The sequence below is a fragment of the Pseudochaenichthys georgianus genome, chromosome 6 (genome assembly GCF_902827115.2).
Source record: "Pseudochaenichthys georgianus chromosome 6, fPseGeo1.2, whole genome shotgun sequence".
Taxonomy (NCBI): domain Eukaryota; kingdom Metazoa; phylum Chordata; class Actinopteri; order Perciformes; family Channichthyidae; genus Pseudochaenichthys; species Pseudochaenichthys georgianus.
In genome coordinates, this window is record NC_047508.1 from 27,428,632 (window position 1) to 27,445,995 (window position 17,364).

Here is a 17,364-nt window from a genome sequence, read left to right on the forward strand (position 1 = left end):
GGTCCGTATCACATTAAAGGTGTAAGTAAGTAAGTAATAATACATTTGATTTAAGTTTAAACTAAATTAATATATTGGTTCAGTGACTTTAATGTCAACTCTTTATCACCACCTCCACCTCCTATCCATTATCTATCTGCTTCAGTTTCTCTCTTCACCATGCCATCATCATATATTACTATATTCTCCTTTTTGATATTTCACCGTAGAGCCCACAGCAGCAGTGATGAGAAATCATTTTTAAGCTAAATCAAATGGCATTGCTGTTGACATAGACTTATTGGGTTGATGTGGATTTTTCAGGTCTTTTCAATATATTGTATGTGACATTTTCTGCCAGCCCATTTTTTATATTGCAAAAAAATGTGTACTTTTGGCCTCCTGTGATTTATTGGAGTGATATTAAAATTATTTTCTATATTTTTATTTTGAGTCTAGGTAGGTTACACAATGCTGCAGATTTTAATAACTATGATGGTATTACTGTACCTAAAGCTTCAGTATTTTATTTAAAAATTTATTCTCCTGCTTTCTCATTATGAATAGTTTCTGCTTTATCTTATGTATATTGCTACATAAAAACTAAGCCTATCAGTGAATCAGTTTTCAGGGAGACGACGGGGCATTTATGTGTGTCTGTACTCCTACTACCACCTCTTCATTGGGGGTTCTTATAAACACATGAGCAACTTCCTATTTCCTGTGCGCATAGTGTTTTGTACACCTGCAAGCAGTCATGTAACCTTTGGGCCTGTGTGTCGAGTGTTAACTTGTGTTTTTAGTCAAAACAAACACTGGCTGTCCGTACAACACCAGGGTCTATTTTCAGACTACTGTAGTAGAACAAGTTAAAAATAAATATCACACAAATGTTTGACAGAAAACAGAGAGCCACGTATTACTTCATTACATGCTTATTTTTTATACATTTAGGGACCTAGTTTTGTAAATTCTTCAGGCAATTTAATGTGTAATAATGTTCCTCTTGACATACAGCATTCCATCTTAACATCTCTTATCTTATACAACATCATTACTGGGGAGAGTTGTCTGAAAAGTCTTCTCTCACCACGGCAAGTAAAGCAATATTAATGGTTCTGTTTCAAGCTACATGCTGGGTTTCAAAGTGCCCCTTTTTGTAGGACAAGGACTCCTTTTCCTCTGGGCTTTTAGTGAAAAAGGGTCACCAGCCCTCTTTTTTGTAGTTTTCTGAGTGAAATTAAACAGTTGTGGTAATGTTCATGTGAGTATTTCACAAATGCTCAATGTCCTCTAGTATGGATTAGATACACAGTCATTATTTCCTGATGGTCAATAAATGGCCTTTGTGATTTCAAAATGTAGTTGATTTTTGAAAATAAACGTAATCAGCACTTTCCCTGCTCTTTATATGGTACTGTATGTGTCCTTAAGGGGTATTCAACAGTTATCCATTGAATTGCTGAATGGCTTGCTCCATTATCAAGTAATTGTTTTTTGCTCATTTTGAACCCATCATGTACAGTATTACCTCACTGTTTTATTCTTTCCCCGATTTGGGATGCTTGTTACCAGGTTACCACTAAGAGATTTGCTTTTAGCACATGTCGTACTTCACCGACGTCAGAGCGCTTTTCCACTCTCTCAACAACATTGCGTATGTCTCATTTCAATTCAAGGGTCCCTTAGAGCAGATAATAAAAAGAAACACTATAACAAAAGACCACAAGCCATCGTGCCTTTTATCAAAATGAGTTTCCCCTGACTTTTTTTATTGACTTTATTATTATGTTGTTTCATATTGACCTTTACATACATTTGTCCTTATGATTCTCTCTGTTGTCCAATTGCTGTAATATTGGTTGTTATTCCTGAAAGTAATGTGGGTTTACTGTATTTATAGTATAGCTAAACATGAGATGGGCAGGGTATAACACAAAAGCAATGCAATGAAAAGAGTATACTATTGTAACAGCTAATTAACTTGAGAAAAAATAACCATGTGTTACCCATCCGAAGTAATAATGTGTTGGACCGCATGTACCAATGCGCTTTCTAAAACTCAGCTCAAACCACATACCTGTCATAAACTGTGGTTCGAACCACATGAAATAGGTCAGACATTGAGCTGACCTAATTTGGTTTGATCCAGTTAATAGCAACAGTGATACTAGTTATGTTAAAGATCATTAGAAGCTCATGCCATGAGTCCCCCCCCCCCCCCCCCCCCCCCCCTCTGTGTTCTTCAATGACCTTGCGGGCTGAGCGGCTGAAAGGAGACCTTGCTATCGTGCACAGCGGCTTCTGTGAGTTAGCTCGTGCTACAATCAGCTTGCCCTTGTGCCCCCCTCCTCCCACTGAGCGTGCTGTGCGGCCAACCCCTCCAGCCCAGGGGCGAGGACAGAGCAAAGCCTGCTGGGATTAGGGGGGTGGGGGGACTGGGGGTTAGCTGGCACCGTGCCACCTTCCCCTGACTGCCTGGCCTGACTGGGGGCAAAGAGGGAGGCTGCTGTGTCTCAGATTGATGAGGACAGGTCTGTGGTCTGGGTATAGAGTGTTGCAGAACAGACGTCCTGCTGGCACATCCTGCCCTCTCTGCCGCACGCCCCCCAGCCCTCCGTACTCGCCTTATCGGAACTCCTAATTGTCCTTATGAATATTTTAGAGGCGAGCAGGAATGGGAGTTCAGGGTTGGGGGTATGGTTTCAAGGGCCCTGACAGCTAATGATCCACTCAATGACCAGAGAGAGAGAGAACGAGAGAGAGTGGAAGACAGAGAGACAGTGAGCAGCAATGGTTGGAAAGATTTTCAATAATCTGGAAGTTAATGTTTCTCTATGGATTGTAACTCCTTGTGATCAGTGTTGTGCTGCCTTTTCTATATGTGGAGTGGGAACAGAGACTGTGCTCTCGTTCTTTTGAATCTGTAGATAATGATACAATTGGTTTGCCTTTATCTTCAATTTGTTATTGAGTTCCCTCTTGTCTATACTGAAAATGTGCAGTTGGCTGATTGAGACGCTTCCCTTTCTGACTGTGGCGGCTAATAACTTCGTCACATCAGTCATTCACCACAGTGTCAGTGAACATAACTCTGCTCGCTGCAAAGCAGTTGTCTCATATTCAGTCAAATGGATAGGCTTTATGCAATATAAAATATGATCAGTTTGTTCTTATATGTATCGCTCGCTGGTTTAGATTCAGTGAGCATGACTCACTTTGGAGAAATATCTCTGGTGTACTTTGAGCCCTCAGTTCATTGTGGTCCGTCCAGTGCCATGTGTGATTGAATCTCACAATGTAAATACAGCTAGAAGACAATAATATCCAAATAAAATACAGACGGTCGAGTTGCCGCCTCCCGCTGCTCTTCCTGTCCACTGTGTAACTAGACAATGGAGTGAGCCACAGGAAGGACATGGATCCAGCCTCATATCCTCATATCAGCCACTAATGTGTAATGGTCATGAGATTAAACAAGATATGTCTGGGAATTACAGACGTCTCCTTATCTTATAGCCCCTTACTCCAAACTCCCAATATGTGGTGGGAAACGGCAAAAGAGAAGATGGCTTTCTACATTACTGTAACCTACAGTAGTGCTGAGCCGTGGCATGCAGTGCCTAAAGACCTACCAACAGAGGCTTTCATTCCCCTCAAGTGAAGACTACATCACCACAGGGGAAAAGTGAACATGATGGTAGAGAAAGTCCCTTAAGATGTTATATAAGGGCAGAGATATTCCTCAGCAGATAAAAGCCTTCCTATCAGCCGCCTCCCCATGCTGATTTCCTAGTACGTTCACACTCAAAGAAGCCCTTTGATAAGCACATTAGATGGAACGGCCTGGACACAATGGTGATGTCATGAGGATTAGCACGCTACCTTGCTTACTGTAGCGACGGGCACAAGCACTGCAGGGCGAGAGACTTGGAGACCGGGCTGCAATGAGACCAAGAAGGGCTGCAGCACAACCAGTGGTTAAAACACAGCCTCTGTGTACTTTACGGACGGCTGGAATAAACATAGCATGTATTAAACATTCATGTTGCACTCCACTTTTGGAGAATTTTGTGTAATTTTCCTGCGGTTTCGCCGTTACATCACAAACTGTCTTGCTGTTAAAAGGGCCTGTAATCAGAGCAGTCATAGGTCAGATGGTGCTCTATAGTGAGAGCTACTGTAAGTGAAAGCTGTTGTGATTCAGGCACAATGGAAGAAACAACCTCTTCATGCTCTCCTTTCAGCCATCTCCCCCACAATTTTGAAGTTCAGCTTTTATACCGAACCACTATCTTTCTCCTTTCACCCTGCCTTCTATTCACGTACAGTACTGTACAGTACATGAATAAGTTAAATGCTGAAAGCTCTCTTGACACAAGAGAGAACATCCAAGTGAAATTGTTTTCCAAGACTCGCAGCAGCACAGTACGCAGTTTGGACCCATTTCACTGAAAGTACTTCTCAAGGAACAGGTGATGTACAGTAGGTGGCTTATGCAATGGTTTTAGTTTTATTTTTATTCCAAGGAATAGTGCTTACATTTTCCAATACAAAAGCTGAATATGGAGCCTGAAAGTAAATGTAAGGTCCATAATTGAGCAGGCAAAACAATCTTCTTTATTTTAATAGCAGTGATTAATGTAATTTTTGGGAAGAATGCCATCAAAAAAGTCATTCACATAGATATTAAATCAGATTGGCATGCCAGGTTGCTTTTCATAGCACACTATAGCCTTGTGCTCTGAACATATAGTTCAAATCTGGAGAGGCAATTACTGAGCTGAATGTTCCCCATGGTTACAGCTAGGTTAATAGTCAGGCCTCAGGTGGAGATGACGGATAGATGTTTTCGTCTGTATAAGGAAGCTTCAAGGACTCCTGCAACGGAAATGTTTTTTTAAAAGAAGTTCAAGTAACACACAAGCAAACTGACAGACACACACATACACATGCACACACAGACAATGGTGCCCAGTTGGTTTGACGTCAGCCACTCACAGTCTCATTTTTATTTGAAGAGCCACATTTCTATCAATACAGGTTTGGACTGCTGTGAGAAAATAGCAGCTGGCCTCGTTCCCTCTCATCTTTGTGAGCCTCTCAGGACACTGTGAATAGATTACACAAGTTCCCTTGTCCATACTCCTTCCAGCCCTCCTCTCGCAACAAACAGCACATATCTTTCATTAGAAATGCTACTGAAAATCCCAACCTCAGCTGTATTCACATCCAGCCAACTTGGCTTTCCAAGTTACAAACCAAACAATTTGATTCAACATCGTAAAAAAGCCATTTGAACCGGCTTTATATCAAGCTATTCACAATGCAAAAATAAGCTATCTTTTCTTTCTTGCATCCTGATTGTCACTTAGGTTTTTCAGCTTTTTCTAGGTCAGAACATTGTAGTGTCTGGAGCAGTCTGCCGCATTGAGATGTAAGAGCAAAGTTGATCTCGGGTCGGGTGGCCTTTAGGGCTCCATGTGGTCCCTTCTACGGCCATATCTCTGCGCGGCTGCCTCTGATTGGCCAGTGTGGGGAGCCAGGTCTTGACAGGTGTTTGAAAGAGAGACACCTGTTTGGCCATGTGCTAATTTAGTGATCCATTTACTGAAAGCAGTGGGCAGTGTCTGTGGGGCGCCCAAAACATTCCAAGTAATTTAACAAAGTATTACAGCCATGCATTCCAAAGCCTTAAATGTTATAGGACGCCATAGAGATAAATACCTCTTAATATACGACAAACACACCTTCACTGTATCTTTTTGAAGACGATATGAATTGTAGTGATGTGTAATGGAACAGATCTGGTTGCTGCCTGCCCTTGTCTGCTGCTCTCTGGTTCCCGCTCACCCACTGTGCTGCGACCCTCCCTAAATGGCCTGGGCCAGTGGGTGTGGCGTACCGAAGGCTGGCCAGGCTTGTTGTGAAAGTAGAGCAGTACTGCCCGACTCACGCAGCCGTGCCCGACCAGCCCAACCAAGATATTCCCATAATGAGCAGGTTGGAACCAAAATGTGCAGGTTGAGATCAGATCTTTGGCTCAGTGGTGGAGAAAGTGCATAGTTTAACCCCACTAAACACAGGCCTTTCAGGACCCTAACTAAAGAGGGTTCGTTCAGTAAACAGGAAATGAAGCAGCAAGGCGTTTTCGTAGAATGAGAAGAATGCCACTGCTCTGTACCGCACCAAACAGTAATGCATCTGTGGTACAGTGCTGGTCATTCATTATCCAGAGAACGTTTCTCTCCCTCTCTCTCTATCTTTTTCTCTTTTTCTCTCTCTGTTTCGCTTTAGCATTGTGGACACTTGTGTTTGAAGAATTGTGGGTGCTTTTCTGAACTTCCTTATTTCTGTGCACATCGTCTAATTTTTTGAAGATTCAAATCGTCTTTGTGCCCCCATGTACTTCCCTTAAAAACATGTGAAGGCTAGTGGTTTAAGTGAGAAATTTGAAATTAAGCATCATAATGAGCAATGATATTACGCATGCCTTAGCATAGGTTTTAGGAAATGTAACTTACACTGAGGTTGTGGTGAGCAGCACGGGGTTAGCCGCATTGTCTTGGCATAGACCTAAATGTACTGTCACATCGCTGTCAGAGGATGTAGCAGCTGTAGAAATACACCTCCCCCCCTCTCCGCACACACAGATTGCACATATGCACCACACACACTCCTACTCATATAGCCACTCTTTCACACACACATTTTCCACTTTCTTGCGTGAAGAGCAGAGACAGAGAGTAAGGTCTCATTAGTGTGTGGGTTCCTCTGCTCTTGCTCACACTCTGACCCCAGAATCCACAGGAGTCAGTGACCTTCCTGTAGACATGAGGCCTCCGTGGCAGCCCACAGACAGGGCAGGGCGCTGCTGTGGACCTGCAGCAGTCTGATAGAGGCACCTCGAGAGCCACACATAAATCATGTTTTGATGTACACTGTCTTGATATCACATGCTGTCACATGCTGTCAGCAAGTCTTGTTAACACCGCTATTCAGAGCTGTGATGAGGAGCAGAGAACAGCCTCTAAGAAAGTGAGCAAAAAGGGACAGCGTTGCATTTATTTGTTTAGTTTTATGATGTGAATTTGTTGAAGTAAGAATAGACTCTTTATAACACCACCACACACCATCCTATGCACTTATGAGTGCTTTGCTTTTACAATAATTGCTCAATTTCACGCTCAAATAAGCATCTTTGACCACATTGATTATCCATTTTATTCTTCACATGCATTAGGTTTGATAGGATTCCACGAGTGACAGCCATACTGAATTACAGGCTGGGGCAGTCTTAAAGTGCTCGGATGTAGGATCTTCTTATGCAGGGTTTTCTTCCAGCTGGGTGGCTTATGATAACTGAAACATGATGAAAAATGCAAAGACACAGAGACACAAGAGAAGGAAGAACAGGGAGAGATAGGGAGGGGGAAGAAGGAGAGAGAGAGATAGAGGAAAAGGGGGGAGGATAATATTTTGTTTCTCTGAACACTTTTGAAGGGTGAAAGGATATTTCAGTTTACCCTTGGCGCACAGTATTGAACTACATTTTAACCTTGCATTTGTATATCAGCTGTTTATGGTTTAATGTAACACATGAAAGAAATGAAAGGGCAATGTACAGTAGATGTTTAATGTTGTACATGTTTGATAAATACTTTTTCAGTAGAGATGTATATGTATATAAGGTAAGAAAAAACACTAGTATTATATTGTTTCTTGAAATTGTGCAATTTCCTTTCAGAAATTGAGAAACAAAGGCCATAATGACTGTGCTAGTCCTGATCCTGAAGACTGTTTTGGGCACAGCCCCCTCATGGACGACCATTTCGGCAAACTAAACGAAGAGAGTGATTTAATGTACAAGCGCTGTGGTGTAAGTACTTCCTTTGTCCCCTGCTGTTTTGTGTTGATTCCTGTCTTTATGTTGATGTTCACTACAGGCGCTAAACAAGAAAGAACACAGAGGTTGTGATAGCCCGGACCCCGATGCCTCATATGTCCTCACTCCTCACACAGAAGAAAAGTATAAAAAAATTAATGAGGAGTTTGATAATATGATGAGAAATCATAAAATCGTAAGTACTGTAAATGCAACGTTTTTGCTTGGCTTTGTGGCACAAAGGATTTTCACTCTTTTTTCATTTAACTTTTTCTCTTTTTGTTACTCCCAGAACCTCTGTCAACTCCTTTCAGAACTACTCTAGCTTGATATGAATGCCCCTTCACTGGGTGTGCATTTGTTTCTTATGATGATTTGTTTTGCAACTGATATTTTGGCACACCCTGATAAGATCACATTTCATGTGAACAGGTGAAATGTTGCATGCTTCTGCTGGAAAGATTACACCCTAGTATCATAGTCATGTTATCATAAATCAAACAGCAGTTGCTATTTAGAACCATTAGGAATGTACAATAAATACTTACTCACTTGTCATGAGTATTTATCATAAGGCTATGCAGGTTCTATGATATAAGGTTTTTTGTCCAACCTAATTTATATTTGTACAAGTGACAGGCATAACCCGAAAACAAGCTAGAAAAACGTTAACAGTTCCCTGATAATGTAATGTTTAAAATGTCCCCTTTATAATCCTTCTATTACCTCTCTTTAGATGCCTTATAGCATAAAATAAATCTTACTCCTGAATGGCTCTAGCATAAAAGTGTTCCCAGAGCACACTAACACTACGCTATCATTTAGCATCTTCCCTCTCATCTTCCCTCTCAAATACCACACTGGCTCACACTTTAAATTACCACAAATCTTTTGTGATCTTATCATGCGGGACCATATTAGAACAGTGCAAGAAGATAGTGCTTACTAAGCAGTCATTTTCTCTATTTTCCTGACATGAAGAGCATCACATTGCCATTAACAAACTAATGATAACACCCGACCGGCTCACTGGATAATGCTATGATGAAACGTTCTCACCGCCACCTGTCATTCTCACTTAAGCTTTGCACAGTCAGCACTTTTTAGGTAAGTGCAAGTGAGTCACGATTCTTGTAGTTGTGAATCCCTGCCATCCCTCTCTGCTGTGCTGAGAAACACGTAACACAGTGGTGTTTGAAAAGGTGAAAGTACGTCTGTAGTGCTGACTGCTGCAATGCCAAAGTGATCACCTGAGCGCATGTTTTTTTGTGATTTTTCTGTGTGTTGTGTTATACTCAAGACTTGTGTGTATACTTAATGTATGATGTAAATCAGAATAAACTTTTGTGATGATCTTATGGTGTTACCCAATAGCCCTCATGTTGGGTATAAAGTGTCTTAAAACATTTTGTGATGAAGAAACAGTCAAGTTTGAAATGCACAGTACGTACTTGTTTATTAAAGCTCTCTGTTAATGATGCCATGACAATCACTGACCCATCAGACTCATCATTAGACTTGGTCTTGAGTGTGTTTATCTGTAAACCTCTGCGTGTGTTTGTCTCCCTCTTGTAGCCCACAGCATTGCCTCAGCAGAACTTCTCCATGCATGTGGCAGTGCCTGTGTCCAATCATAATGCCATGTACCAGACAGGAGGGACTCTGGGCAGCCAGGCGCTGGCGGCCGCCGCGGCCTCTCTCAGTGACAGTGGGATGCTGTCCCCTCCACAGGCCTCTATGCACAGGAATGTGGGCTCCAGTGGAGGACCCCAGAGGCCCACCAGTGCAGGTTAGTACAAAAACCCCAGTTAATTGGTCAAAGTGGTGCACAAAGGATGCAGAACACTCAGAGCAGGATTTATTTAGTTGATTAAAGCCCCTTTGTGAGTATAGTATGTGATTACAGTATATTATTGTTATAATTCTGCTGACATAAATGTTTTGTTGGAACAATTTGACAGTTCTGATGAGAAACTGATGGAAGTCATTAAGATAAGATTCTATCTTATCTTATCTTATCAGCCTAGCTTAGCATAAACACTAAGGCTGCAGCCACACCACACCAGAACGGTAACGGTCGTATCCGCTACAGTTCTCTATCATAGACGGTTCAGCCACACGAGGCCGATAGGGGAAACGCAGATAACGATAACGATAACGGTTCCCAAGGTGGGTAGATCTGGGGACGCAATGCTCTGGGGGGCCAAACGGCTCCGTGTCTACGCCCTATACGATCATTTTTCTCACTCACTTCTTCCACCTCAAAAACATCGCCCGTCTACATCCATCCCTCTCCCCCACTGCTGCAGAAACCCTCATCCATGCCTTCATCACCTCCCGTCTGGACTATTGCAACAGCCTCCTCTATGGTTCACCTGCAATAATCCTCAACAAACTTCAATACATCCAGAACTCCGTCGCCCATCTACTCACCCACACCCGAATCCATGAACACATTACACCCGTCCTCATCAAGCTCCACTGGCTCCCCATCCCCCAGAGAATTCAGTACAAAATCCTCCTAATGACATACAAAGCCCTCCATAACCTGGCCCCACCCTACCTGACTGACCTCCTCCACAGGCACACTCCCACTCGCTCCCTCCGCTCTGCTGCTGCCAACCTCCTGTCCCCCCCTACCTGGACCAACCTCAAGTCCTGGGGCGGCAGAGCCTTCTCCGTTGCTGCACCCACCCTCTGGAACTCACTACCCCAATCCATCAGAGATTCTTCCTCGCTCACCACATTCAAAACATCACTCAAAACCCACCTGTTCAACACTGCATTCAATCACTGACCCCCCCCCTATTTTCTGTTTTGTTTATCTCTTTTTGTATTTTTCTTTGTTTTTTGTGTTTTTTTCAATTATTTTTTATTCTCTGTCAAAGCGTCTTTGAGTTTCTAGAAAAGCGATATACAGGTCTCATGTATTATTATTATGTTCTGATAACGATGAAGCAATAGCCCCGCTTCTCCTGCTCAGAGATCAGCTGCTGGGCTGTCAGAAGAGGGGGAGGAAAATAGAGGCTCCATTTATTATTCTTATATTATTATATAGAGTCGTTATCAATTTGTTTTAAAGCTCAATAAATAACAAAGAAGATCTCTGACCGGCACTTTTCTAATTTTGTCCCGAAGATTTAAACTTTAACGGACATGTTGAAAAAACGGAAACTCTCCCTTGGAAGAGGCGGAGAGGTGGGTGTTTTTCATCTGCTCGTGGACTACCGGAGAGATTTACAGCAGGAGCACACGCTTGCTTCGGGGAGGGAGAAAAAGAGCCAGAGTGTCCACCGCGGAGAATAAACAGAAGGGCAACCATGGCAACCATGCGCGGGAAGTCTTCTTTGCTGCTTTTGGTGTATTTTGTGGCAGAAGTACAGCGCCACTTACAGGCCACTTACAGCGTCCCCAGCGCTTTCGAGCGGTCTCGTGTGAACAGACCCGTTTCTGGTGCCTATTGCATGTGGACGGAAGACTTTTTTTATATCAAATTCGGTTCGTTTGCGTTACCGTTCTCGTGTGGCTCCACTCTCAAAGCAGGGGGAAACAGCTAGCCTGGTTGTCTCCAAACAAAAACAATGACTAACTGCTCCACATTATATCTTGTTTGTTTGAAACAAGAAATTATGAAAATGGGCTTTGATGGGATAACATGCTGTACTGTTCTTAAATATTTTTGGATTTTTGGATGTATATCGGGCACGTCTCTCAGAGTCTATGCTGGTCTCCTGGCAACTTCACATCAACGGTAAAACTACTGGAGATACTTTATCCAGCCAAGAAATAAAGACAGAATGTAATCACCAATGTAAACCATAATGCATTAAAAGCAGATTTCTTAACTTTAGTTGGAGCCAGGCTAGTTGTTTCTCTTGCTTCTCCCTCTGGTTTTTCCTCTTTTTTTTTTCAAGATGGATGTGGATGCAAGGGGCCTCAGATCAAGCAATAATAATAATAATAATATATAATATTTTTATAGCGCCTTTCAAGAAACCCAAGGTCGCTTTACAAGTCGGGTAGGGGGGGGAAGTAGTGGAAAAATAAACCTATTAAACTAACTAGTGGGGAAAGCCTTAGTAAAAAGGTGCGTTTTGAGGGCTTTTTTGAAAATGTCCAGGGTTGGGGCGCTGTGGATTTCGGGGGGGAGAGAGTTCCAGAGGGTGGGGGATGCCACACTGAAGGCTCTGTCACCAAAAGTCCGCAACCTGGTGCGGGGGGTGGAGAGGAGATCCTGTCCAGATGATCTTAGCTTCCGGGATGGAGTGTGGTAGCGGAGAAGGTCAGACAGGTATTGGGGGGCGAGGGCATGGAGGGATTTGTAAGTCAGAAGAAGGAGTTTATAGGTGATACGGTGCTTGACTGGGAGCCAGTGGAGGTGGATCAGGGTAATAATAATAATATCACTCTGCACCATTTAGCTGCTGTTTGCGTCATGTATTTATATTGTTACACTCTCTTAAATGCTTATCATCACACCTTTTACTGTATCAGCGTTGTGGAAAAATAATGTCAGTGTACACTAGTTCTTGAATGAGAGGCTTGACAAAGTCATTCCAGATGGCTTTTGCAAGATGCAGCTACACTGCACAAGATAAAGGTGCAAGCAATAAGGTGTGAAATACCTCATTCAAAATTAACCACATACCAGAATTGGACAACACCTACTCATACACAGGGGGTTTACATATTGATTGTGTTTTGAGATAACTACTCGTTCCTGATCATTCACTGCTTTATTTGCATTATTTTTGTTTGTTATGATTCATTTCGGATCAGCCTTTATAAAAAGCTAAAAAATAAAGTGCCCCGGCCCATATAAGTGGTAGCCAATGTGACATCACCCAGAAGTGGGCATATTTGGATAAGATGTTGAAGCGCGGCAAATGTTGCACTGCTTTCTTTTTTAATCACAATGTAGACATCCCATAACCATATCCTGCGTAATCGTGTATTTTACTCTAAATGGGAAATGGGTTTATGAAATGAACATGTTGTATTTAAAGAACACAGTAACTAGCTATTGAATATAAATCTTATAAATGAGTTTACTCAGATTATAAATCAAATTACAAGTAGAGTTATTTTTCTTATGGACTTCTATACATCTGGATTCTTTTTGCAACTAGTGGAGTTGTCCCCAGTTGTAAATGAGAAAGAATACAGGTTTAGGGCAATCCTGCATTGGCTTCACTTTTCAGACCCTTCTTTTATAAAGTCTGTGTCCAAGGCTCACGTGGCAGACCTGCTGTTGTGAGCTAGATAATGATGGTTTCTACTTGTTAGAACTTCAATGAGAGGATCCAGTAGATTCAAAAATAGAATAATTTATTGTTGCAGCTGGTGCTTCTTCATTGTGGAATTCTGCAATCATCACTTCCAACTTTATAAACATAACAAAACACCATGCTGAATACGGCTTGATGTTGCTCTCTTTAATCATAAATTGAAAATGTCCCCACCATGAGGACACTGGCGAGAGCACACGCCTCCCTTTCGTGAGCTGTGAAGATAGATCTACATGAAATGTTCATGTCTGGTCTGGCATCTCCATCACATGCTCTGCTAGCTTGCTGAAGGATGCAGATGGTTAATCATATCACTCTGTGCATCTCATTAGGTGGTACACAGACCTTTCAGTGCCAAGTGGTGTGGGCCCCGGCCCAGCGGGTAAGTCCTCCCGGAGAGATTCATTAGCTCTCTGTAGCTCTGCCCAATTGGCCTCCTGCTTAGCACGCGAGCTGGATAGTTGCATATCCATCTGTGATTGCTTCAAGACGGTTGTCACTGTCATTGACTGATAGTGCCTTTGACCGACTATATTTTCACTGCATGCAAAGGGAATACAAGTATTGTTCCTCTCAACAGAGGAAATGTATGTTATGCTTGTTACATGCATGTGTGAGTAATGGCTCAGCAGCATTCACACAGTGTGGTGTTTGTGTGAGTACAACCAGTTGAGGCAATTAGCTGTCCGACTGACTTTGGCAGGTAAATAAACGCAGCGTTTCCTTTAAACTTGTCACCTCTATGGAGCCCTCCCTCATCCTGTTTCCTTCCCTCTATTGACAGGTGCATCTGTTTTGCCCCACTACTCAGGCAGCCCTTATAAGGCTGGAGCGGGTCTGTAAGATGCCAGACCAGCATAACCCTTTAGGTATTCGGGCCATGACACCCCACTAAGTCCTCGACACACAATGACCGGACAGCTTGTCATGGATGCAATGTGCTGTGTGAGAGGCGAAAGCAGGTGGAGTTTAACTCCTTCCCTATCACTAAGCTCGCTGCACTCCATATAGTATTTCTAACAAAATGCAATATAGTGTTTCAAAATTGTACGATATTTGACGTTCATAGCAAGGGGACAACCACTAGAATATAGGCTTGCAATGGGGTATTTGGCTAGGTATTGATTAGAAGGTATGCATAGCACTTTGGATCAGTTTACAACATTTCAAGAGGTTGCTGGGTATAAGTTTAGGGTGTGGTACCAGGTCGTTTAGAGTCAGGGTCCTCTGCCAGGGGGCGTCAGCGTTTGGCACGGAGTGAGCATGCTGCAGCTGTTGTTTGTACCAAGAGTGTAGAACAGCAGATAGTACAGGGTGAAGAAACCTCTCCAAGCCCTGCTGTCAGATGACCATTCCTGACATAGCTCAGATTGTTCACAAGTAGCAGCTTTGACCACAGCAGTGGCCAGATGGATTAGTGTGATATCTTCTCTCTTCTTCTTCAGTATCACCATAGAGAGAACATTCAAGGCCAAAAACCCTGGATTTTTTTGATAAAAGGGATCTCATATTGGGATCTGGAAGAGTTATTCTTTACTTATTAGGTGAATATGAAAATAGCCTGACTTGCAAGAACACACATGTTGATAAAAGAGGTTTTCTCTAGCAAACAACAAATAATTACAAGCCATCTGTTATTGTTGTAGTCTACTCTTTGGTTAAAAAAAGTGTTCTACAGCTACTGCGCCTTAAAAAACAATCTATTTATGTCTGTAGTTCTAGACTGGTGAGCATACAAAATCAAAGTTGTTGTGATCGGAGAGAATTTAAATCTGCAAGCTGCACAGCATTACAAGCTATTGAAACACAGTGCCATTGCACATTTGTTTAATCAGCAGAAAATATTGGGTAATGGAATAAATGATATGTAGCTGCACCTGCTGCAGCTGTTTGTTCTGGTGCAAATTTCAGTTTTTGTTTTTTTATTGGCGGGTGATTAAAGGTTATACATGCATTCAAAATTGGAGAATAATGCTGTCAAAAACAAAAAAACAAGAACAAATATTAACCAGATAGCCTTGTGCCTTTAGGTTGAACTAGTCACTACTCTGCTCGTAGTTTTCTGAGACACAACAACACAACTGTATGGAATCTATTATTAGAAAAGTGTTTTTGGAGACCTTGATTCACATCTATTATTCCTTTTCATTTATCAAGACATTTTCTCTTTTCCTGAACCTCACGCACGTGGGATATTGAGCTCAAGTCTCTCCGTTTTATTTCCCTGAACTTCAAATGAAAACTGAATGTCTCAGTTGTAAACACAAGGCCTTATGTAAGTCCCCTTCTCAGACCGTGTTAATAATTCAGAACAATGAACAGAAACCAAACAGCCTTCCACATGCACAGGTTTCAGTCAGATGATTTATTGGCCGAACCAAGCCATTACAGAAGTCTGAGTATGGAGTGAGGATAGACTTTAGAAGAAAACCTGAAATGTCCCTGCTTGAAGGCTGGGTCTTAACTTGTGGCTGTTACGTTGGCTCAAAATTATCTTTGTGGTCCGAGTACTTGTTCAGACATGTGTTCCCTTCTTGGCATTTATTTGAAACAAGTGTGGGAATTATTAATCATCAGACATCTGAAGTCCTAATCAGAGGAAGTTACAACAAATGCAACTCAGGTTGGTTAACCCAACATTAAAAAAAGGCAGTGAACACCACACTGAGTTCTGTCTGTCTTTGCCTGATGATGCACTAGCAATGTGTCAATTTGTTATCATCCCAGCATATGTCGGTATACAAGTGAACAAAGATATCTTGAAATGGTAACAGAAACAGTTTGAGTGAAAAAAAAATGCATTCATACATTTTATACCAATATATGTTATAATTGTACAGCAACAGCTTTTCTTAACGAATTCATATTTTAGACATTTATTATCCTTGCCTCTATTATAGTAACATTTCTTTGGAAAAACAGTATAAAGGACAATAAACAATGCTAGTGGGAAGCTGACACAAGTGTATTTGATTGAATAAATAAATTGCCAGGAAGCAGCTATTGTCTAAATGACACAAAAGAGAACGGAAAAAGCCCCTTTTCAGGGTACACTCAAAGCCTGTTACTTTTCTTGGCAATAAAGTATATGTTCATTTCAGGTACAAAAATATAAAGTAATAGGGATGTGTTGTTATATCTTTGTTGTTCGATATACAATGGTGTTTTGAAGTGGAATGGGCCAATTATTAGTGACCAACTTGATGCCTTTTTCATTTTTAAGCCTTTGTTAATGCTATAAGTTTTAACTGTGTTTTTTTCTGCTATGACACTCTTTAATATTTTCCTCAGAATCTCTGTTACAAGTACACTATCACAGCCCTGACCAATTTGCTGCCCTAGGCAAGATTTTAGCTGGCGCCCCCCCCCCCCCCCAAATGCAGACTCTTACACTTACTATGATTCAAAAGATATGGACACAAGATGTGTGCAACTGTATTTAGTTTCCTATCCATTTGAACATTATTTAAGTGGGGGGGGGACCTCACCTCCTCTAGGGGGGTCCGGGGCATGCACCCCCGGGAAGACTTTTTTTTAATATTGAAGTTAAAAGCATCAATCTGGTGCACTTTGAGAGCAACATTAGGAAATCTATGGATACATCTCTCAACACCCATATGAAACAGAACTGTAAGCAGATTTTTTTTTTCTTTATGGATATTTTACAAATCACTCTTTTTATTAATAACAACTTTTTTGTACTGTCATATAGTATTTTATACCTGTTTTTCACCTATTCTCTTATTTTTTTATAACTATAATGATCATATAAAGGTGTGCCTTTACCTCTCTGAGCCGCTCAGTCTTTCAGGAGAGAGCTCTCTAAAGCTCTCCCACCCGCGGCCGCTTACACAGTAAATTCCAATGTTAATAAAAGCACACAGAAGCTGTGTACGTTTTTTGGGAGTTTGATTTATTTTAAATGAACACAAATACAAAATTAAAACCTATAATTGCACACTAAAAGCATTATTTAAAAAAAAGAACAATTTCACTAAAACCTCTGGTTTTTACTGGGGCTGGGGCAGTTCAACTTGATTTTTGGGGGGGGGGTGTGTGTGCCATAGTTTATGGGCGCTGTACGCAATATAGGCGTAGTTCTGTTAGTATAAGATAATAAGATGTACTTTGTTGATCCAAAAGCGGGAAATTGTGTTGTTATGAAATATAAAAATAAATATGTTTTTAATTTCTAACTTTTTTTTCTTTTTT

The 17,364-nt window shown here is 41.6% G+C and overlaps 1 protein-coding gene across 7 annotated transcripts in view; it reads left to right on the top strand.

The window, feature by feature from the left end:
• Window positions 1-17,364, top strand: part of mef2aa (myocyte enhancer factor 2aa) — a 69,689-nt gene that overhangs the window by 43,351 nt on the left and 8,974 nt on the right. For 4 of the 7 annotated variants that reach the window (XM_034085856.2, XM_034085857.1, XM_034085860.1 and 1 more), the window contains exons 4-5: window positions 7,926-8,060; window positions 9,440-9,653. In XM_034085856.2, the coding sequence (XP_033941747.1) occupies window positions 7,926-8,060; window positions 9,440-9,653 (349 nt within the window). Of the gene's footprint in view, window positions 1-7,726; window positions 7,859-7,925; window positions 8,061-9,439; window positions 9,654-17,364 lie in introns of all 7 variants that reach the window. The other 3 variants (XM_034085859.2, XM_034085861.1, XM_071203502.1) reach the window with 2 other exon arrangements.